At 44.3% G+C, this 24410-nt stretch overlaps 1 protein-coding gene across 1 annotated transcript in view; it reads left to right on the top strand.

Moving 5' to 3' along the window:
- The window catches only part of LOC146861498 (uncharacterized), a 186820-nt gene that overhangs the window by 33742 nt on the left and 128668 nt on the right, over positions 1 to 24410 (top strand). The window contains exons 2-4 of the mRNA XM_085646445.1: positions 9708 to 9771; positions 10455 to 10595; positions 19080 to 19166. Of these exons, the coding sequence (XP_085502571.1) occupies positions 9725 to 9771; positions 10455 to 10595; positions 19080 to 19166 (275 nt within the window). The 5' untranslated portion in view covers positions 9708 to 9724. The remainder of the gene's footprint in view (positions 1 to 9707; positions 9772 to 10454; positions 10596 to 19079; positions 19167 to 24410) is intronic.

The raw sequence follows: 24410 nt of genomic DNA, 5'->3' as shown, positions 1-24410 counted from the left end.
ACTTGTTAAAAGATCATGGATTGGTGGACGTGTGGGATAATCTTCACCCAACTGACCCTGGTTATACGTTTTATTCTTTTACTCATCAGAAATTGGTACGCCTTGATTATTTTTTTATGTCCACTACATATCTAACAGGGGCATTGGCCTATATATCTCCTAGGATCACCTCTGATCATGCTCCCATTGTGTTAGAAATATCGGCTTTTAGCGTCAATTATATACCGAGAGCCTTCTCGTTTGATCGGAAACTTTGCTTAGATGATAGCTTTAACCTCTTCCATGCTCATGACGGTGGGCGTGTGCGCACGACGTCTCCCGGCCGTCCGAATCCCCGCCCACTAATAGAAACGCCCGCACAGCGCGGGAATTCCCCGCGCATGGAAGGGGTTAAAGAATATATGCGTAGTTGGATTAGGGATTTTTTTGATCGCAATAGACATTCAGCTCATGTAGCGGTTATATGGGATACATTCAAGGCTTGTTTTAGAGGCGAAATATTGAGTTTTGGTCTATACCATCAAAAGAAGGCCAAATTAGGGCTACAAGACTTGTATTCTAAGCTGAGAGAAGCGGAGGGAAAATTGACTCAAGGGATTGCACAAGGAACAAATGTAGTGGACTTGGAGGCTAATGCCTCTAGATGCCGCGCCAATATTAACATTCTTTGGAATAGGGAAAATGCCAGGAAATATTTAATTTATAAGAAACAATGTCATGAGTACGGCGAGTCAGTTGGTCGGTGTCTAGCGCTTTAGCTATGGATGAAGGAAGCGTCCCAGCGAATTGCGGGGCTTAGAGATTGTCTGGGTGTAATGTGACAAGACCCTCAGGGGATACTGGCAATTTTTCACCAGTTTTATACAGAGCTATATACACAACAGGGAACAGTGGATATGGTAAATGATACTTCTATGTTGGGTAACATAATACAACTAGACCCTGAAGAAGTAGAGTTATTAGATAGCCCAATTGCAATGGAGGAATTAGAGGCCGCTATTAATAATTTAGCAATGGGGAAAGCCGCCGGACCTGACAGACTCCCTGGGGAAATTTACAAGGTCTTTTTTCATGAAATCAAGAACAAAATGCTTGCTACTGTCATGGCAGCACAGAATGGGCAAGCCCCTAAATCATGGGATGAGGCCACAATAGTAGTTTAAAAAAAAAGGGGAAACCGTCTGAAATACCTGGATCTTATCGACCGATTTCTTTGGTAAATCGTGATGGGAAAATTTACGCGAAAATATTGGCCAACCGCTTGACAAAAGTTATTCTCCCACTAGTATCGCTGAATCAGCATGGTTTTATTCCCGGTCGGGGAATGGTTGCCCATATTAATAAGGTGGTAACACTGTTTGATATAGCTCAAGCCGAAGGGTGGGAATTAGGGTTAATATTGCTAGATGCTGAAAAAGCATTCGATCGTGTGGAGTGGGGTTATCTATGGCATATTATGGATTGGGCAGGATTTGGGAATGGGTTTATGCAGGCTATACAGGTATTGTATAATGCTCCGGTTGCTAGAATTGCTTCAATGGGTTTGGTCTCAGAGCCAGTGAGAATAACCAGAGGAACTCGGCAGGGATGTCCTTGCTCCCCCCTGCTGTTTGCTCTGTACATTAATCCTTTTGTAGACTTGCTGGGGAAGAGTCCTTTGCTTAAACATTCTGTTTTTGCTTATCTGGATGATATAGCCATTACTACAGCAGACCCAATTACCGCTCTTAAAGAGGTGGAGCATTTAGCAAAAGAATTTGGGCCGGTATCAGCTTATAAGCTTAATATCACCAAAACACAAATATTATGTTCAGATAATGTTGTGTCAAGTGATGTGAGATGTCTGAAAGAAGTGACATATTTGGGGATTAAAATTCGAGCATCAAGGAAAGAACTGGTTGAAGCTAATTGGGTGGATATTATGATTAGGAATCCTTAGAAAGATGGGGGTCGCTACATCTTACACTAGTGGGTAGAGGTAATATTATAAAAATGAATATTTTGCCTAGGGTATTGTACCTATTTAGATCTATTCCCTTAGAAGTGACGCGGGATCAACTCCAACAGTTGCAATCTGTGTGTGCTAAATTTCTTTGGGCCCCTGGCAAACCTAGACGGGCTACAAGGTTTATGACTCTACCAAGAGAGAGGAGGGGTTGGTAGATACCTGATTTAACATTTTTTTATTATGCTTGTTTTTTGTTAAAGATGCAAGTATTGCTGACTGGGGAAGAGGTGGGTAATCCGGCTGAGGCTCCCTCTATTTTTCAATTATTGCTCGGGTCAGAGGTAAAAAACTGCCTGTTTAAAGAAGTTGATGGTAGTTATTTTAAAAGGACACGGTTTAAAGTAATGAATGCTGTCTTTAAGGTCTGGAAAAATATACGGAAGATTTTTTTGTTGGAAGGGTTAACATATTATACACCCAGAAATGCCTTGAAGATTCTCCCACCCATTTTTTGGGATCAGGTGGCATTGAGTTGGAGAAATAAAGGTATCTTGCAGATTGGAGATTTTTATGAGGTGGGGGTGCTTTTCCCTAGCTATCTGGATTTGGCAAGAAAGTATAATTTGCCCAGAACTCAGTTTTTTAAATTTCTTCAAATCTGGGATTTTCTTGGTAGGAAGAACTTAGTATTGGTACCAAACCCAATGATTGAAACCATAAGACGCCAGGAGAAAATCGGGGTACTGTATAAGATTGTTTTATCCACTAGGACAGACGATTTAGAGAAACATAATACTCAATGGGCTAAGGTATTGGGAGAACAGGATATATCTATAGAGAAAGCTATTATAATGTCTAGGGAAACCCTGTTATCAGCAAATTTAAAGGTTCAATTCTTTAAAACTACTTTCAATTTATATTATACTCCGGCAAAGATGTTAAAATAGGGAGGGAGGCAGGATGGTAAATGTTTTCGTTGTGGGTGGGACAACGCGGATAGCCTAGACGTGTTTTATACTTGTAGTAAATTGTCTAGATATATATTGTGGATATCGAGAAGTTTTTATCAGAGATTACGGGAATATCTGTTAAAATTACTGCACCCCTAATGTTATTAGGAATTCGTCAGGATTTAGAAACTGGGAAACCTATGTTTAAACATCGCTATTTAATCTTTATGGCTATGGCTGTGGCTCGATTATGTATTGCTGCTGAGTGGCTTCAACCGGAGGCCCCCCCCTTTGAACGATGGCGAGCCAGAATGTATAATTTATTTAATTTAGAATTTAGTTTGTATTCGGTAAAAAGTTCAAGGAAATGAAAGACTAGTATGTTTATTTGGGGGGCATTTTATGAACATATGTATGTATGAAATAATATGATGTATTATATTGTTTTGATACTGTGGAGTAAAAAATAAAAATAAAATAAAAAAAAGATGTTTCTTCAGTTTATCTTGAAGGTTTGGGGTTGTTTACTCTTAAGTAAATCCATAACTGCATATACCTACAGTCAAAAGCATTTACAGCACAACATGAATTGCACTCAGAGTCTGCACTTGAAGAAATCTTATAAATAAGTTTTTAATGGAATCTCTTAACTAAAAAGACACTATCACTTGTTCCAACTTAGGGCTAGCCAGTCATTTTAGAGTCCTTTTAAATCTGAAAAGTAATCCCAGCCAAAGTATAACAGACATTTCTCAGTTCAATAAATAAGCACTAAAGGAAACACATTTAATCTGTGTCGTGGCTTGTCTCATTCCTTGCCAAGAACATTTAGAAGAGGAATCATGGTCACCTTTGGAAAATGAACCGCGCCTGTTTGGATATTTTTTTTTATTGTACATCCAAAGTTTGCACTTCAAGTAAAGGTACTCTGAAATGACAGGAGGAAATCCACTCCTTTCTAATCAGCTTGAGACAGTACATCATCCTAGGGTGGGGGAAGATGGTGGGTTGATCCCGCAACGAGGGACTGACTCTTCCCGCCCACCTTTGTGAGCGTTATGAGGGTGAAAGCAGCAGCTTTCCTGCACCTGGCACCGAGGAGGGAAAAGCGAAAAGAAACAAGCATTTGCAATGCAATCGGTCTCGCCTTTGGGACCTTACATGTATTTAGCTATGCAGCACATTAGCCTGGGTGCTGAAACATCTACTGTTCTTTAACATGGAGGGAAAGTAAGCATCAAACTGCGTGACACGCGAGGTATGGGAACACATGGAGAGAAATATTGCCTTTCAGCGGGTAATCTTATAATCCAAAGCTCTGTTTTTAATATAAAATCAGGGCCTTCGGTGGTCATATCAGTGAAAATACAAGATTTGAAAAAAATAATACTGTCTACGGGTGCTTGTGGAAGACAATTTCTATGGACTGGAATCTAGAGAATGCTAAAGTAATTCTGGTATTTTACTGACCTCTGCTGGTCGTTTTCTATCAAGAAAGTTAAATAGAGGCAGTTACCAGAAAAATTAAAAAAAGAAAGTCCCTTAGCAGAAAGCAATTCTGGTATTTTACTGACCTCTACAGGTCGTTTTCTATCAAGACAGTTAAATAGAGGCAGTTGAACAGAAAAAAGTCACTAAGCGGAAGCAGACAAGTCCTAGAGCTGATCTCCAGAGCCCACAAAGTACATACACATATAAGTATATACTAAAGTATATACAAGAGGTCTCGAATGTTTGAATAAAAAATGGGGCTGCTGATAACAACAGCTTATGTGGCAATTTCATCGTTTGGGCTGTCGGTATAATGGGGCTTGTATTCTACGCTCACCGCGGAATGTAGGTGGTGTCTTCTGGCTCTGGAATCAGCTTTGGCGTCTCGGTGAGAGCATAGTACCGGCACGCTCTAGCACGCTCCATTGTGGGGAACAGAGGCCATAAGACAGCTATGGCACGGGCCAGAGTTAGCGAGCTGGAGGTAGCTAGCATCACACTCTGCATAACTCTTGACACTTCTTCCCAAGTGGGGAAGGTGATTTTAAGTTACTAGGAGGTGGCACAGTGGCTTGTTTGCTGCAGGCATACACCAGGACGTCTCTAACTGCTGGTGAGAAAACCTCCTTGGCAGACTTGCTAAATGGCAGTAGCTCCCTCGGGGAGAAATAATCACCAGCGGCAATGAGTGCAACACAGCAAATGGAGAGCAACTTAGTTGCAGCAGGTTGGCCAATGCCTTTCGTGGTGCAACATTCTAGCAGCAAGCTTCAGTCAGAGTTGTCTGAGATGCAGCTGGTCGAAGTCCGGTCTATTCCTACAAAGTCCTTTGAAATTGCAGAGTTTAGCCCCACCATCGGTGGATATGATGGACAAAACATGTATGCACCTGGCCGTGAGTACTCCTGAGACGTTGGTTGTGCTATTGGAGTGGGGGGAGGCTGAGGCAGTAAAAGTCTCAACTATCAGCTCAGCTGCCATGCCGCAGTCATTTAATAATAGGGCAATGAACAACATCACCCTTTCTATGGCAGTAGCATCATCTATACTTACCAGCCCAGTTACTCTCTGGTGGATGAGGAGCGAGACTATGTGGCAGATTCAAGCATAGGGGAAGGAGGGAGATGGGGTGCTGCCAACCAGGCGACTGCCTTCAACCAGCAAGGGCAATCTTGAAAAACAGAATGAGCCATCAAAGGGACAGCAGGCTGGTAAAAACAAAGCTGCTCTGGTGAAGAACTCTGCTGTTAGTAGTGGTTTTAAAGGGAGCCCGCTACGAGACTGCGTGATGTCGAAAGGTGACATAAAAGCAATTCTGTCATACTTCTCCTCAGCCAGTATAGAGGCCCAGCTAAAGGAGGAAGGTCCCAAGGTGCAGAGCCAACACGAGCGGACAGGCATGAATCAGAAGCACTAGCAGACAGGCATGGATCAGACATTAGTCCTCCTCAGATCATGCGCCGCAGTTCTGTTAGCAGCCACTCTTCTAGCTCTTCAGCTTCAGGGGCACTGGAAGGCATTCCAGCTGGTAATGAAACTGATCAAACGTAGGAGCTATTTCTGAGGCCAATCTTACAGTTCATGCAGGCAGACAATGTGGCACTTCAACTGTCAATAGCTGAAGTCACCAGTAAGGTAACGGCTCGGTCTACTGAGCTAGGCGAATTACAGCAGCGGGTCGCAGGCATGGAGGAAGTAGGTCAAATCCATTGCGCATCAGGATCGTCAGTTGGCCATGGTACAGCTAAAAATTTAAGAATTTGAAAATCGTCAAAGGAGATACAACCTTGGCATTCCGGAAGGGAAGGAGGGAGATGTCCCCCAACAGTTTATTGCCTGGTTGTTTGGAAAGGCCTCACCTGATCTCTTGGATTGGGACATGTACTGATTGACCCTTTGAATGCGGTGGGTCCACAACTCTTTCTGCAGGAGCCGTCAAGGCTCAAAGGAATCCATAATGGGCGGACTTTGATGTGCTCCACAGAAGATGATGCTAAGATGGCTCTTTGTAATATCAAAGAGACGTCTGACTGATCAAAAGCTTGATAAAGACCTCGATGATTAAGACCTTGATTAAGATTTTGATGTTGGAATATTCCTTTCATGGATTGGTAGCTTTCTGGGACTGAGCTGGGCTCTCTCTCTCCTTCCTTCTTCTCCTCTTTGTCTTTTTCACACTTTTTTCTTTAATAAGGTTAAATTGGTGTTAGACGAGTGCTCGGGGGGTGAAGAAGTAGTTCTTTCTGGGGGCTGTGACAACAATCCACAGATCAAGGTGGGGGAGGGTTCCCTAGCCAGTTACGGGGGCATCAGTGTCAGGGATGGGTTGGTCTGGGGTGGGGAGGTATCCATCTTAAAAAAGACTACATGAAAACACTTGCATCTGGCACATGGCTAGGGTAGAAGGTGAGAAAACTGGTCAGTTTCATCAGAGAAACTTTAATAAAAAGGGAGTCAATGGGTTTTAGGGTAGGGTGGGATGGAGAAAAAATAGGATCAGTGCAATTATGATTAGGATAAAATTATTGTGTTGGAATATGTCGGGCCTCAACTCTCTTCATTAATGGAAATCAGTACGGGAGGAGATTAAGATGTACAACCAACATATAATTGCGCTAACTGAGACACACTTGACCTATAAAGACAGACACTTATGTAAATAAGTGGGTCACAACTTACTGTCGGCTGTGTCAGAGACTGCCTCTATTCGAGGGATAGCCATACTAGTGGCTGAGAGATTGGAGGGCAAAGAACTAAGGGCTTTATCTGATAGTAGGGGCAGATGGGCGATTGTCCAACTTTTGGTGGGCGGTCGGAAATTTTTTATATGTGCAGTTTACGGGCCAAATGTTGATGATCCTGAGATGTTGAACGGGCTCTGCTTGTAACTGTTGGATTGGTCTGGGTAAATAATAGTAATGGGAGATTTTATTTGTGTGATACATTTTTCAATATACACAACTAATCACTCGGCTTCCCCACGAATGGTAAAAAAGAGGGCCTCCATTGTGGAACTTGCCTGGCTACACTGGCTTGCGGATGCCTGGAAAGTATTGTATACTACAACGCCAAGGTATATGTACTGCTCATCCCCACACAAGCACTATTCTTGGATCAACATGATATTTGTCAGACGTGGGAACCTCAGGGATATCGATATGGAAATGTGCCCGAAAGTGTCATCAAACCACAACCCTATTATTTTAGGTATTAATCTGTCAGCGGTAGGTGGGCGACAGCATCAGTTTTCATTTCCAAGATATCTCCTTAACAACTTAGAATATTGTAAGTTGGTGGAAAGTTTTTTTGCAGAATTTCTGGAGGACATCATGGGGACAGCATCACCTCTAGTAGTATGGGACACACTTAAAGCTTATATCAGGAGTGTTACGGCACAGTTTATTCACGTACACAATAGGAATACTGAAAATAGTGTTAATAAACTGGCCCAGTAGATAATACATTTAGAAGTGTCCAATGCTGCCGTTATTAGGAAAGGGCATACTGGGGAGTGTGCCTTGCATATGCAGCTTATTTATAAGTGGTCGGAACTAAATCAAGATGTAAGGGAGAATGTAGCATGTGACGCATGGTGCAGATTAGGTGTATCTACGGTGGAGCAGTTGTTCGATCTGAATGGCCTAAGTATTTTACTGATTTCCAAAATTAGTTTGACCTTCATCGTCATCATTTTTAAAAATATTTACAGTTGAGGGATTATTTTTGTACTGATGGTAAGGCAATAACTGAATTGGAGACTTCAAATATCTTGTCTAATATTCTTATGGGTAATCGGAAATCATTGTTAAGTACTGTGTATCAAGGATTGTACGAGCATAGGAAGGATGACAGTCTGCGCTTGACATCTAAATGGAGCAGAGTCCTTTCCCAGGAGGTAGTACCATCAGAAACATTCAGGGCTTTGGAAACAGTTGAGGCGCTCTGCACTCTGTGAAGTTAAAGCGGCAGCAATTTAAGACTGTTTGCATGTTATATTATATAGAGGATACATTTATGAGGTAGAATGCAAACTTCAATCTTGGCAAAATCAGATGCCCCAAGTGTCTATGTCAATCATCAGATATCCTACGTATGTGTTATACATGTCCCGCTCTAAAGGTATACTGGAAAGAAGGTGCCGGATAGTCTCGGCAGGCTTACGATATGAGCTACTGTTAACCCCCATGGAAGTAATGTTAGGATATAGAATGGAGTCTGATGTTGGGCTGAGGGGCTGTTGTCCATACTTATAGTAGCTTCCAGGCTCTGCATAGCTAGGTCTTGAGTCTAGTCTATTCCTCCACAGGTTACTGAATTGTGGACAACGATTCTGCAAATACACGATTCTGAATTGGCTTTAGCCAGAGTAAGTGGGGTGCAGTCGCTCAGGGGTTTTTATAGAATATGGGCACAGTTCAATTGGGAGTTACAGACCAATGCCTATTAATGTTTGTAAGGTAGTTTTTTTTTCCAACTGCCTGTTGGTGTATTTATTCTACGGCTTACCGAATGAATATCTGGAACTGTAGGCCTCTTGATCTGCTTTCCCACTTGCACATTTGTTTTGATTTATATTTTTTCCTTTCCTTTTTTCTCTGCAATATAAATATTGAATGTATGAAGTACAATGTACCCATTGGATTCTCAATTGTGTATCTGATCTGATTAATACTGACACAATAAAAATGTAAAAAAATTAAAAGACAGTACATTATCCTGAAAAGCAATTTTGAACCATTTTTGTTTTGCCATAGTGAGATCAATAAGATATTGTGAGAAAAGATGTTATGGTCTTCGTATTTGTTCATTTTTACTAAACACTATTTGTAGCTCAAACCTTTTATTTTAAAACATTTTGTAAAGATTTGTAAGTCTGAATTTCGAAGTAAATGCGTGAAACAGCTAATGAGCCAAATGTTGATTTGAAGGCGGTAATTAATGTGATGTATATGTGCAAAAGGATAACCAAATAAAATAATTAAAACTAATGTACGTCTTTTAATGTCTTACACCACAATGAGATTGTGTTCCCACATTGTTTTCTGGTCCCTTTAAAATGGCATTCCTCAAGATTAGCAAAGAAGAAAAGGCTATAGGTTTTTATAAAGACGAGCAGAAATAAATCTGAGATGAGCCCATGTTTCCATTTATGACATAGTTTGAGAAATCCCTGAAATGACAATTGCATATATTACTTTCCAAATGTTATCCTGCTGTGCATGTCGAGTTGAAGCACAATTGCTGCTCCAAGCATTGCTCTCTGCTCTGAATATTTTATTAATTCTTAATGTTTACACGGTTTATTTTTTCCCTTGCAGTTGTGTCGCTGCTTCTGATGGCCTCAAACAAAACTAATGGGACATGGGCTGATCTCCAAGAAAGGTTAAGCATATACGTTGGTTATACAATAAATGCAAATGTTTTTGTGGCTGAAACATAGCCTAAATGCTGTGCTGTGATAGCCGCATGCTGAAGGCTTGGCGACTCTCACATATCTAGGCCAGAAGAGGGTCCATTTTTATTCCGTGAGGGAAACAACTCAGCACATGTACATACCTCGACACATGGGACTGTACATTTGTGTTTAGCAATGGACATTTATTCAAGAGCAAAGTGATGTATTTTTCACTGGTCGTAGGCGCAATATTTAAATAGATTTAGGCAGTCGCTGTATTTGACAATGAATACCTTGCCAAAGTCCCTATAAATAGAGATGTGCAGGAATATCTGAAATGTGTACATTTTCGAATATTTGTTATTGTTTATCGATTTTAAGTTTACACCATTTTCTAAATGGGTAATTGTTTTTGGTAATCCTGCACACGCTTATATAAATCAAAAATGGACTATTCGTGAATAAAAATATAAGTAATATTTTTTTACTATGTTGAGGTACTCCTATAATTTAATAGCAGCTTTACAGTTTTAATACACACTATCTGTACAATAATCTGCAGATTTCAAATCTTCAAACATACTATCACAACAGAAGGGAAACTGGATAGTGTGTTTATTGATAAGCAAATAATAATCGACTGAAAATTGTTTTTCTCTTCTCAACTCAGTTTAAACCGTGTGCGCCAGCGGCATGGCCTTCCTCCCAGGGCTCGTTGGGACTATCTGATAACCAGTGATGTTCGTCTTAGTGCCCAGCTGGATAAGCGTAAGAACAGTAAAAGAGCTCTCTCTTCGCACTTTCTTCCCAGGTGGGTCATTTTTTTAATTGTATTTTTTATTGAGATCCAAAATATTGCTTACCAATACATCAGTTCATAAATATTCATAAATATCATTCATGCTCCAACAATAAATATATATTACATAGTCAAATACACCCAGGATCATTTAAGAAGATGGTACTAGCTAAAACTCCAGGTAGGATAAATACCCGGAATAAATAAACACAGTAACCCCTTAAGACGAACGAATATGAGTGCATAAAGTGCATCCAGAGCTAAGTGTGCAATATAAAAAAGAGACATAATCCAGTTACAAGGTGGGTCTTGATTTTTTTACCACAATTTATCAAAGCATTAATTTCAAAGTTATTGACAACTTATCAAAAGCTCAATTCTATGCATTAAAATAAAGCCATAACTCCTTGGTCATAACTTGAGCGCATGTGACCAGATGCCCCCAAGATAGAGGTGTTGCCCTGACCTCTAAGTGCAAAAATGCTGCACTAAAAGTATCATGTAAAGGAGGACAGAAACTAGCATCGCCCATTAAAAAAGGTGACTACCCTGTGCACCTTCCTCTTTGTTCCCGTGCCTTATTAAGACTCAGTCCGCATGTGGTGTTTCTGGTGGCAGATTTACAGCAGGCTCTACTAACAGAAACAGGCGTTGGCAGATCCAGTCTTGGTACAGATCACATTGAAGGGATAGCCCAATATATTAATAGCCCATCTGACTCCATTTTCCCCTAGAGAACTTTCTGACTTAGATCATCCTCTAAACCACTGTGGTCCCTGGCAGAAATAATCACTGAAAGGACCCCCTGTAGCGCGCTGGTACAAGTACGATATTGTGGCCTAGTTGAGCACTCTGCATGAACACACATGACCACTGGTGCTCGTCTCGGCCAAAGGTCATGTGCGACCTGGGGCCCATTTATTTATACCCTCGGACCGAGTCTGGTCACGAGGGGTGCTGTAACCATACATTGTAGGGTGTCACCCGGATGGCTCTCTACATCCCTCCTTTCTTTTAGATAAGTAATATCAAGTGGAAAGAGGAAAATGGCACTCCCCGCATGGGCTGCTACTGCTACCCGCAGTGTCGGAGTTCTGGCTCTGCGGCTTTCGGTTACCTACTCATCGCATTCCGTTTCCGCTGTGCCCTTTCGACATCCAGGCAGAGTGGCATCCACTCTGTGTCCTCTGGGATCAAGTCCTGCGGCGATCGCTTGAGCAGGAGTGAGGCTGGGGCGCACCCGTTCGTCGAGTGGGGCGTTTGCCGGTATGCGAGTAGGAATTGATTAAGGCATGCTTCGGGGTCTTGGTGCTAGTCCACTACAATCCTGAGGGCTCTGTTGAGCATCCTCATGAACCGTTTCACCTAGCCGTTGGCTTGAGGCCATTGAGGGGTGATTCGACGATGTCGGATAGCTCTTCGCACCATGAAGTCGTGGAAGTCCTGACCCTGGAAAGGCATGTCGCCGTCGGATATTATATCTTTGGGAAGCCCGAACATGGCAAATGTCTTCTCCAAAGCAGGTTGGACGTGGGTGAACGCCGTGGAGGGCACCAGCTCTACAATGGGGAACCTTGAAAATGAGTCCAGTACTACCATGGTATGCCACCCATCCGGGAAGCTCACAAAATCGATACTAATCTTCGTCCAGGGCATAAGGCAGGGTTATTAAGTAAGTACAGGTGCTGGAGCGGGGTCGACCCTGGTGATGGTGCATGGGTGACAACGCTTGACCTCCTCATCTACCATTTCGTCCATGTTGGGGAACCACACCTTCGCACGCAACCTGGCCATAGTGTTGGTGGTCCCTTGATGGCCCTGATGGGCGAGCGTGACCATTTGCTGGTCCAGGCTTTATGGATCGACAGTTCGTTGCCCCCGTAGTTCCAGTCCAGACCCATTGACGGAGTTTGTGCCCTTCTCTCCAGAGTTGGCGTCGTGAATTCTGTTCCTCTGCTGTGAGCAGGGAGAGTCCGTCAAGGAACCTATGCCACTGCCCCTTCTCCAGGGCCTCTTTCACCCTTCCCAGGGTGTCATCCATGTCAGTGTCATCTCGAAGATCTTCCTTTGCCATCGCCACGGGGCAGGCATTGGCTTTGACCATGTTTATGAACGCCTCTGTGTTGGCGGCATCATTCAGCGTCGCTTCGCCATCCTTTCGGGTGGGGTGTCTGGACAGGAAGTCAGTGGGGTTGTCCGCCCCTTGTCTGTAGAGCAGTTGGAACAAGTATGCCTGTAACTGGATTGCCCATCTCTCTATTCTTGAAGGTGCTAAGTGTGAGGACCGGTTAAACAATGGCAGGAGGGGTTTGTGATCTGTTATCACCCGGAATGGATGACCACAGAGGTATTTATTTATTTATTTTGTAATGCACATGAATCTTTCCCAAAAGGATATCTCGGGGCAGCGGGATCAGAAAAATGCAGAGCAATGAACGAGAGATTGAAATAATTCCGTTTTTAATAATTTTCTAAAATTGTGATGATTGGTGCATTCTCGAAGGTGTAGGGGAAGTTTACTCCAAAGATGGGGTGGAAAGAAAGAGAAAGCACTACCCCCTCAGCGTGTTTTCTTAATGCGTGGTACCATAAAGAGAGATTTATTGGCAGATCTCAAAGCTCTTGTAGGCCGATAAGGAATCCGTTTTTCCTTCAAGTAGCTAGGTCCCTTGCTATTAAGTGCTTTGTGCACTAGGCAACAGATCTTGAAAGTAATTCGCTTCCCCACTGGCAACCAGTGCAGTGCATGTAGTAGAGGGACAGAAGCTGATCTCGCTGGAAGGTTGTGAATTAGACGGGCTGCTGTATTCTGGACTACCTGGAGCTTGTCCAGGAGGGATTTGTTTACAGCAGCCAGGAGAGCATTTCCAAAGTCCAGGCGACTGATCACCAGTGCCTGGACTAGGGTCTTACATACTGCTCTTGGGAGCATTGGAAAGACTCTTTTTAATAGTCTCATAACATGGAAACAGGAGCCAGTAATGGAAGTCACTTGGTCTTTCATGGTAAGCTTCTGTCAAGTTTTATGCCCAGATTCTTCACAGAAGATTTTGGAACAGGTGGTGGTTCTAATTTCGGCAGCCACCACTCGGGAGACCATTGCCATTGAGCAGCTCCAAAAAGCATAATTTCAGTTTTGTCACTATTTAGTTGGAGAGAGTTAGCAGCCATCCATCCTGTAATAGCTTTCATACCTGTAGTAAAATGCTCTCTCGTTTCGGACAGGTCTTTGTCAAAGGTTAACAGAAGTTGGGTATAAGTGGTAGTGTTGGCACGCCCACCTTATGGCCAAAGCCTTCCGCTCTATTTGAGCGTATTGTGCTTCCGTCAGGGATAGCGCCCGACTGGCATAGGTCGCAGGGGCGCAGACCCCTTTGGTGTCTTCTTGCAGAAGGAATGCTCCAAGCACTACCAGACTGGCATCTACCACGAGCTCCGTCTTCCTCTTGGGGTGAAAATATGCCATGGTTGTCTGATCCAGGCTTTTTTTCATGTTCTGGAATGCTGTTTCTTCTCTGGGCCTCCATTCCCAGGATGTGCTGGTCTTTGTCAGCTGGCGTAGGGGCTCCGAGATCGTGGCCAGATTCGGGATAAACCTCCTGCAGTACGACGCCATTCCAAGGAAGCTCCTGATTTCAGTGGGATTCTGTCGGACTGGAGCCTTCCTGATGGCTTCTGCTTTGCATGGGTTGATGCAGAGTCCGTCTCGCGAAAAGACATATCCGAAAAAGTCTATTGATCCTTGGTAGAAAACACATTTCTTTTTATGGAGTGTGAGGCCACAGTCTGCCAGTCTTTGTAGGGTTGCTCTCAGCCAGACGTGATGTTCCTCTAAGCTCTGTGAGTATATTAAGATGTCATCACTCAAATTTATCACTCCGACCAAGCCTGAGAGGGCTTCCTTGATGGCCTTTTAAAACATCTCTGAGGCGGAGGACACACCAAAGCTGAGCCAGGTATACTGTCGGAGGCCTATGTGCGTGGAAAACATGGTAATATAGCGGCTCTCTGGCGCCAACTCCAACTGATGATATCCGGAGTTTATATCAAGTTTGAAGAACCATTGGGCCCCGTTAAGGTCAGCCACGATGTCATCCATCATCGGGGTCACGTGTCATTCCCTTCGGATGGCTTGATTGGGAAGCCTCATGTTGACACATAGTCCAATGGCGCCAGGTTGCTTCGGCTTTGGTGCTTCCACCAATGGGGACACCCACGGGGTGGGTCCCGACACCTTTTCATTGACCCCCAAGTCCTCAAGGTCCTGCAGCTCTTTTTCCACCAGGGGGAAGAGATGAAACGAATTAGCCGGTGCCGGAGCATTCTCGGCTGGATTGTTTTGTCTATATGCAGCTTCACTTGATGCCCCTTAAGTTTGCTCAAACCTTGGAAATGCTGTGGGAATTCACTCAGAATATCCTCCGCATGGGTATCATGAACTTGCTTGGTGAAAAACACCAGCTCCAGATCTTCCACAGTGTGACATCCCAGCAGCGTTCTCTTCTTCCCCTCGGTCACGTGAAACCTGGTCTTCACGGAGTGTTCCGAGCTTGAGACTTCGACCTCCATTATTCCCGGAGTGTTATGGGTTCTGTGCCTCCATAGGTGTAAATTTTGGTCGAACTGGGAGCCAGGCGTGGCTTGGGTGACAGTCATTCAATCCATCACATTTAAAGACGCACCCGTGGCTATCAATGCGTGCACGGGGGTCCCGTTGACTTGTAAATTGCACATCGGGGGAGGGCACCTCTTGCATCCAGGCCTTCCTGCAAATGAGATGACAAAAGTGTAATTATCATCTTCATAGTATGCGGTGGCACCTTGTTCTCGTGGTGTTCCTGTGGTGTTGCTCGCTTCGAACCATAGGTGTCGAAGGGTCGTTGGGGGTCCCCTGGATGCGCGTCCTCGGGAGCGGCCCTTCCCACTTCAGCAGGACGCTGGCATAGTGATTGGCCTTGCTGCATTTTGAGCAGGTCTGTCCTCTCGCTGGGCACCGGTCTTGCGCTTTGTGATCGAATCCACAGTGCCCACAATTGCTACATGGCCGACTCCCGGTGGCTGGCCCTTGTCCAGGCGCGAGTCGCCTTTGCATAATGTCCACCGTTTCTTCCTTGATGTGGAACATTTTCTGCATTGGAGCGGCTGGAGTATTTAGAACTCGAATGGCCTCCATCTCTTCCGCCCGCTAGTCTGATAGCTCATGGGAGCGGGCTAGGACGAGGATCAATCCAGGGATATCCCAGGTTGTCGAAGCATCTGGCACCTCATCGCGATGGAGTTGCATCCCTGAATGATCTGCGCTCTGATGTCTTCAGTCTGGTCAATGTTCGTGCACGTTCGTGCCAACTTCCTGAGCCGGACGTAGAACATGTCTACCGTTTCTGCCTTGGTTTGCCGGGCCTGGTGCAACTGAACCGATCGTAATCTGTGTTTATCTGCTGGTCGAAGAACCTGTCAAGTGCCACGATGGCTGCGTCATACTCATGGGCCGCCCCGTGTTGGGCTGCATTTCAAACAGCTCGTAGAGTTCTTCGCGCCTGAAATGCATCAATAGGGAGCAGTTCACCATCCTATTTGTCTCTCTGGTCCCTGTAAAGTAGTGGTTCAGGGGACCTACCCAGAGCTTCCATCTGAGCGCGGCCGTGGCGGGGTCAGTGAGCTGGCTGAATGGGGGTATTGGCGTCACTGATGAGTGTGGAGCTGTTGGCGCTTGTGCCTGTGGCAGCGGTGGGTCTTTCATGACATGCAGAATGTGGTACCTTCCTGCGGCGGGTGCAGTGCGTGGACTGTCGCCACAACTCTATGTCCCTGGAGGGTGACCCACCCGCTTCTTGTGTCCAATATCCACCCGTGGGCCTGTTGGCTGCTGGGGTTGGGCCTCCAGCTGGTGCTGCTTTGTCGTGGGAATAGTATGGGCACCTGGCATAGGCTGTTGATAGCTGTCTGCCCTTGCTGCCTTGGCTGCTGGTGGCTGTCTGTAGGCACTGGGCACAGGCTGCAGGCGGCTGTCTTCCCTCTTATTGTTTCACTTTTTTATTATCTTTCTCCTCTGTAGTCTGCTATCGCCTCTGTACCTTTGTTCCCCTTTTAGAGGCAGGCAGGGCGAGGTTTGCAATCTTGTCTGGGCTCTCAATCAGCCTGGAGAGGGGCCGCGTTGCAGGCCTGAAGCCAGCGGCGGCCCGTGGAGGGAGTTCCGTGGGGCGGAAAGGCGGGGCGGGCGAGGGGCAGGGTGGGGGGTACTAAAAACCGGAATATGGATAATTGGAGGTAAGTAAACAATTAAATAAATAAAACGAATTTCGTTGCGCGCCCTGCATCGCAAAATGCAATGCAGCGCGCGCTACGGAATTCGTTTTACATCTCCTTCTTCAGCAGCAATTCCAGATGGAAAAACATCTTATTGCAGCTCTCAAAGATATAGACGAGATCTCTCACGTAAAATGCTGTGAATCTATTTAGTTCACAAAGGTGCCTCATGCACTATAACAGGGTGTCCAACATTTGTCCATGAGCCCATATCCATTCTGGATTTTCAGACTAGCCAACATATTTATAAGCAAGCATTTGCAATGCAATAGGTCTCGCATTTACGCGAGTTTGAGCTATTCGCATTGTAAATTACAATGTCTTTGATTTATGTTTTGGTTTTTAAAACAAATAAAAGGCATTGTCATTTGCAATGCTAGTAGCTTAAACTCTCGCAAATGCGAGACCTATTGCATTGCAAATGCTTGTTTTTTCTGCACTTCAACCGCTGGGTTGCCCCTCGCCAAAGTCTGATCTCAATCTCCATAGGCACAACAGTAAGCGGATGACACCCTCTCGTGGGTTATCGGTTATCGTATTTGGTTTTGGTTTGCGCTGGATGTTGGCTGCAGAGATTGGTAGCAGGCCTGGTCGAGAGAACCCCCTCCCACCCCCCCAGTCATGGCACTGCAGTATTCCAGGCCCTTCTAATAGTCACTGATGTTGTTTAGGTTAAAAGTTCTATTAAACTTGAAGTTGAGTTCTATCCACAAACAAAACCTCTGGCTGAATATTGAGTGTTAGTAAGTGCATTGGTTTATGCAATATATTGTAGCTGTGTCCAGACTTCACTGTTCGACACAGGGGATTTAAGAGCCTTGGCTAACCTTTGCAAACAACAGCATCCCAGGGCAGTGCTGGGAGCGGGCAGCCTCGCCTCTGACACTGGTCGGTACTCCCTGCAAAGCCCAGAGCCTGCAGAGGACGCCGGAGAACGCACTTTACCACAAATGGACACCGAGCCCAGCCCTATCGATCCGGCAGCAAGCATTCTGTGACATCCGACCCGTAAAATATGAGCAAACACCATGTAAAAGAGGGAGGGCACTGACGCTTCACAAGAACCTCTGACAGATGGCATTTCCAGAGGGAACAATATGAAACACATAAAATGCTTTTATTCTAACCGATCAGCTATGATTTTTACGGGGGGGGGACAAACAGGAAATGTGTCCCCCACATCTCTTGCACTGACACCACTTCAAAACAATGCAGCTGGGGCCAGGAGCTCGATGCCTGTGCTCTCTGAGCGCCAAAGTGAAAGTTAGGGCTGAGAAAGCCCCGTTCTCCTCCAAACATCTGCTCGCCAAACGCAACGTGTGCTCTGCTGGGTTTACTTAAACAAGAAAAAAGAGCTTAGCGGCTAATTAGAAGACACCTTGTCACGCCCCGAGTAAAAGATCCAGTCCGGGTGGGCGGGGCCAAAAGGAGACAGGACGGTAACAAGGAGGGACTAAAAAGCCTCACTCTCAATGGAAAGCCAGGTTTTAGCATGCACGATGACGCAAGTCAATGGAAAGAAGGGGCGGAGCTTAGACTCCACTTCTGAAATTGGCTAGATTACTAGAAGCCTCGCAGAGCGAGTAGCGCATGCGCGCTGCAACGCTAGGTGAGTCCTAATGAGTGCCACTGAAATTAACCATATGCAAATGTATCTTATATGGATATTTAATATTTTTTCCACTGCACCAGTCTTCCCTCCTGGACCTATGTTGGGCGGTATTCCGACAAAACATCAACCATAGAAGATCATAATATTAAAAGTGACTCGGCACAAGGGGCTTGTAAATAAGCCTCTGAGCTCTCGACATAGATTACCAAAATGCATTCAAGGTAAGTGCATATTAGTAAGCATAGATTTACTATTCTTAACTCCATATCTTTGTACCTTTACATACCTTTCGGTAGATGTGGAATTAGGTACAGCAGATTTATACTTACCTGTAAGCAGCTACGTGTGCAATATTTTGCACCTCTATCTAGGCATTGATAATTTCTCCCATCGTATTTTTGTCTTCGATATTCTGACAAGCAACCATGTTAGGCAGCATTGCATTACAGCATTTACCCAACACCATCACAAACCTTACTGTAAAGATCTGTCAAACATCATTGTTCATTTGTCTCATAATATGAATTCTGAATAAGTAATGATTATACTTTTATCTGTCTCCCTGTATTCTGATCCAGTCTATCAGATGGCACTGATAAACGATCTGTCCATCCAAGAAGAGGCAAAAAAGCACATTTGCCTCTACCAGATGAGGGAAATAGTAGGTGAGTAAATTCAAGCTGTGAAACTCTATGCATGGGCCAATAACAATTGATATCAAATTGAAAAATATAATAATTTACACTTTGCACGAATAAAATATAGCATAAAAAGTTCCAACAAACATAACAAGACCTCAGAGAGTCACCAGGAGTTATGATCACCTTTTAGTACACCATTTACGTAATTTAAGGGTCGCCAGGAGTTGCATCTGCGAACCCCTTGCTTCCCCCTTGTGGCCCCTGTCCTCAGAGGTGGCAAAATCAGTATCAGGAACACAGGTGGCGCTCGTCCTTATGGACATTGATTCGGACTCCACTTTCTTTGTTTTCTGTCAATTTTTATTATAACACTACTTGTGAATAATGTTATATTATTCACTATTACTGTCATAAAAACGGATACAATAAGCTGGAATATGATTCTCCTTGGCAGTAGAGGTATGTAAAAAGGCTGCTTTAAAATTAATATTGTGTGTACGCTGGGTGAGAGTGTGTTTATGTGAGGGGCAGTGTGTATATGTGCGAATGTGTATACGTGTGTGAGTGAAAGTGAAGGTCAAATCGTGTGGCGGAGATGTTGCCTCTCCACCCCATGGCATGTTAGTAAGTTGATGTCCATGTAGTACATGAGTCCATGGGAGTTGGAAAGGCAGGTAAGCGCCTTGGGTGTTTGCTTCAGAGATCTGCCTATATCTTGAACTAGAGGGGAGTAAATCCTGTTAAACCATATTTATAGCTTCATGGCAGATACTGGAGCAGACTAGAGTTGAGTAATATCAACATCAAGGGACAGATTATGTACATTTCTATTCTCCAGGGACGGATGGGATGTTAATTGCTGTCCCTTGATACACGCGGAGATTTGTATTCTTCAGAATAGATTAAGAATAAGGTCTTGGCTTGCATCCACCTATCCAAACATCACCTTTCTCAGTGTTCCAGCTGACACCAGACACTTCACTCCTTCAGTTGATCTAACTCCATTCACTCTCTTGCTAAAGAAAATTTAACAAAACCTTCTTATATGAGCCATTGTGACTTAGGGCCTGATTTATAAATTGGTGGTATGTAAACTTGGTCACAGCGGTAACTGCTAAGGAGTACTCATGCTGTCAATTTGAAGGTCCTCCTGCCTGATTTAAATGCTGGAGGACTCTCAGTTTGGCCACGTCACAGACTACTTTGTTTCTGTCATGGTCAAACTTCTCGGACAACGTGAGGGGTAAGGGCCATCAGTGAAATGGTTACATATCCGCCCACCCAATTTGGATGGGCAGACTTGTTGTAATTTTTTACTGTTTCTTATCATCAGGTAAACCTGGCAGTAAGGAACAGTAAAGTCATTCTAAAGCTTCCCTCCATCTTGGGAAAATACTCCCATGGCGAGTGAAGCATTACATTCTTTCTTTTCAAAAAGAAAATCACATTTGAAGAGAAAAAAGGATTACTCTGTGCTACAGGGCTGCAACCTATAGGTGCAGCCCCGTAGCACAGAATAATATGCATTGCCAGGCCTCGCCAATGCTTTTAGAAATGATCGCCTGCTTGGTGGTCATTTATAAAGTAAGTGGGTGACCTCTCCAGCATGGGGATAGAGTAATTTACTCTTTCTCCATGGCAGAATGGGGGGCCGCCTGCCTTGAATTAAATCGGGCCCTTACTCCCTTACATTGAGGATTAGGTAGGGATGGAGTCCCAGAATAGGTCACACTTACTCACAGGAACACTTTGTGAGTTGTTATTTTTTTATTTTCAGAAACACCATGATCTTAATATTTGTAGAGGGCTGGTTTTTAGATGCTTATTCCTAAATAAGGAAATATTTTCATGGAAAAAATCTAGAATTGCAACCCCTGTTTTTCATTTTATGGTGCTTGCATTTAAATCACATAAGTGCCATCGATCATATAAACATGTTTTGGTGTATTAAGGGTTTTTGTATATTACTTGTAATTGATGTGATGCATAATCCGTGTTAACTGACTGCAGTTCAATGTATGTCCACAATCATGTAAGGTTTTCAGGATTCTTCGTAAGATTCATTTATATCAAATAAATCAAACTAAGTGGCATATTTACAAGCCCCTTTCACCACGGGAACATCACTTTTTACGACATTCCTGTGGGGATACGGGCTTCACCTTATTTACAAGGCAACGTTAATCCACTTATTTTAGCGTGAAAGGGGAGGGCAATGGGTGTTGCTGTGGGCTTTCCAACGCAAAACCCATTGATTCTGACACTGCCCCCTATTTACAAGGGAGGCGTAAATAGGAGGCAGAACCAGAATTAAGATCAGGGAAAACCTGATCTCACCCTGGCGCAACGAGGAGAAATGTTTAGTCTTTTTGCTGTTTTCATGTGTGCTGCGTTGTGCAGCACACACGATAACAGCAAAAGGCCAATGATTGTTTATGTACAGCAAGGTCCTCCATCCTGCACATACACAATCATTTAAAAAAAAAATGCTGTATTGCAACTTATATGTGTGCTGCATTAAGCAGCACACATAGAAGTTACAAAACGGCATTAAAAGAGTGCTTATGGACAGGAAGGGTAACATTCCTGCACATGAACAATCTTCCCCTGCAATCAGACACCCTGGTGCACGGGTGCCTGCGTTGGTGCTTTGCTGCTAAGTGTAGCGCGAACGCAGGGTGAAACTCAGGGCTGCACCATATTTTTGTAAATATGGTGCAGCCCTGCGTTTCTGAAGTGGCTGAGGGAGGCTTTAAGCCAGGAAGGCTAACGACTCACTTTGCCACTTCACTTGCAAATATGCCCCTATAACGCATTTATATAGTCAGTGGTTTTCCTCAGAAATCTGGCCTGGATCCTTCCGTTCTGCATTGCGGCTCGGAGGGCTAAATCAATGCTAACATATCTTGCTGAGGGCAAACAATTCTTGTAACCTTAAATTGAGCTGAATCAACCACTCATGCTGTGTGTGGATGTTATGTCTTACTCCGACTGGTGATAATGTTAATGCTGGTAGCTTGTACCCATAACAATATGTATGTTCAGTACTCCCAACTAAATAAAATGTGTGAGTAAGGTGCCACTCTAGAGTATGCAATTTGTGCATGCTTTGGTAAACATCCACTGCTTGATTCAATGATGGCTCAGATGTATTATTCTGTTTGAGTTCATTCAATATTTATAGAGTGTGCAAATACCTAAGGGTGTCCTGCAGCAGACAAAGAAAACTGTATCTCTAGTTGCAAAAGGACAACTCAGAGAGGAATAAATGAGTTTTAAAACATTTGCGGAACTTAACTAGATTGGATTGAGAACGTAATGCGATATGGAGACTATATTAGGTGGAGGCAGCAATGGTGAGGAAACCACATCCACCCATACATGTTTTCCTAAAATTTGGGTAATGCACAATAAAAATGTAAGAAAGGACCTTAGCATAATGCTCACTTGACAGAGTGTGGAAGAGCAGACATCAGTGGCAGCCAGCACAGGTAAGAACGGTGAGGCAAGGACGTGGCAGGGTGGAGGTTGGGCAAGTTAACAGACGTCGGGATAAGTAACATTAAATAAAAAATTAAAAAATAATAGAAAAACTGACCGTGCACACGGCACATCGCCGATTCGCGATGCGACGAGCTCAATGTGGGTGGTTTTATTTATTTATTTTTTAAATTATTTTTTTATAATTATTTTTATTGAGACAAACATCGGTTCATATAAACAATACAGAGGGCACATAGCTTAAAAATAATAGGGACATACGGAGGAAGAAAATCACGTTCCAACATGAAAGGGGAACATCACGGGGTAAGGGGGACATTCGGTTCTGAGCAATCAGGTGGTGTACAGATTTCTCCTCTATAATTATTCCAAGGGCCCCAAATGCACACCCATTTTTTAGGGCAACCACTAGCAACATACACTGTCTTTTCCCTAAACATACATCAGTCGAGATTTCTATCCCAGTTCTCCAACGTAGGTGGTTTGGTAGCTCCCCACAATTGCACAATGTTTTGTTTGGCAATCATAAATCCCAGGGTGGCCCATTGTGTCTGGTGAGTGTTGAGGTCTGTGGGTTCCCAGATGTTGAGGAGGCAGCGTCTCGCCTCCGGTAGGAGACGGGTGTGCAGTACAGTGAATAATACCTCGTGTACCTTGTGCCAAAAAGGGCTAACAAACTTACATTCCCATATGATGTGAAAATAGGTTCCTAGTAATCCGCACCCTCTACTACAATCCCCTCTGTCAGTGACCGCCATGCGGATCAGGCGTGGCCCGGTAATGTACACACGGTGAAGGATTTTTAACTGTACCAGTCTGAGAAGCGCCGGGATGGCGACCACCCTGGGGCAAGACACCGCCTCCTGCCAGTCTTCGTCCTCAATCACAATCCCATCTCCCGTCCACCTCTACCTCAAAGCCACAAGGGGATCGGCCGTATTGTTTATCAGTTTCTTATATATTAGGGAAATCGTCTTTTCAGGAAGGTGGCCGTCAAGGATTCTGTCCTCTAAAGGTGAGGCGTCGGGAGGGGCCGTGCCTGCTGGTAAAAGCGTTCAGAGTGAGTAGCAGATTTGGGTGTAGCGGAAGTACTCAGTGGGTGCTAGGTCATATTCGGCCTGTAGTGTGGTGAAAGCTTTAACTTCCCATTGCCCCCAGAGGTCTTTGATGTGTGCAATGCCTATGAGATCCTATTTATCAAAGCCTTTTGACCTCCATAGGATGCCCAGAGCTTCAGAGTCCCACAGGGGGGTCACCAGTGTCAGCTTACGTCCCCACCCAAGGGCTTTCGTTGCATCATGCCAAAGCTGGACGGAATGCTTGGTGGGGCCCGTCAGAGTGTATTTGTTCGGCCGCGAGTAGAGCGCCCTATTATAATTGCCTCTGAGGCGGAGCCATTTGTCCATGGTGTAACCTGGGTCGTCGCATCGTCCGTAGGTACCATGGTTTATGGCGGCCAGGTGTGCAGCCCAATAATATTTTTTAATGTCTGGCAGGCTTATGCCACTGTCTTACCAGTTTAAAGTCAATTTATTTAGGGCGACATGCGGTTTACCATCCCAAAGTAATTCTCTCTGAAGGCCCTCTATTTCTTTAAAATATTGTTGAGGTATGGGATCAAGAGCATTTTGCAGAGCATAGAGTAGGCGGGGCAGAGACATCATTTTAAACAAGGCAGCTCTTCCCAGTAGGGAGAGGGGCAGCGATTTCCAGTTTCTGATGTCTTTTTTGAGTCGATGCAGGGGCGGCAGGAGATTATGGGCATAT

Source organism: Triturus cristatus, chromosome 3_1, assembly GCF_964204655.1.
Source record: "Triturus cristatus chromosome 3_1, aTriCri1.1, whole genome shotgun sequence".
Taxonomy (NCBI): domain Eukaryota; kingdom Metazoa; phylum Chordata; class Amphibia; order Caudata; family Salamandridae; genus Triturus; species Triturus cristatus.
This window is presented reverse-complemented; position numbering and strand designations above follow the sequence as displayed.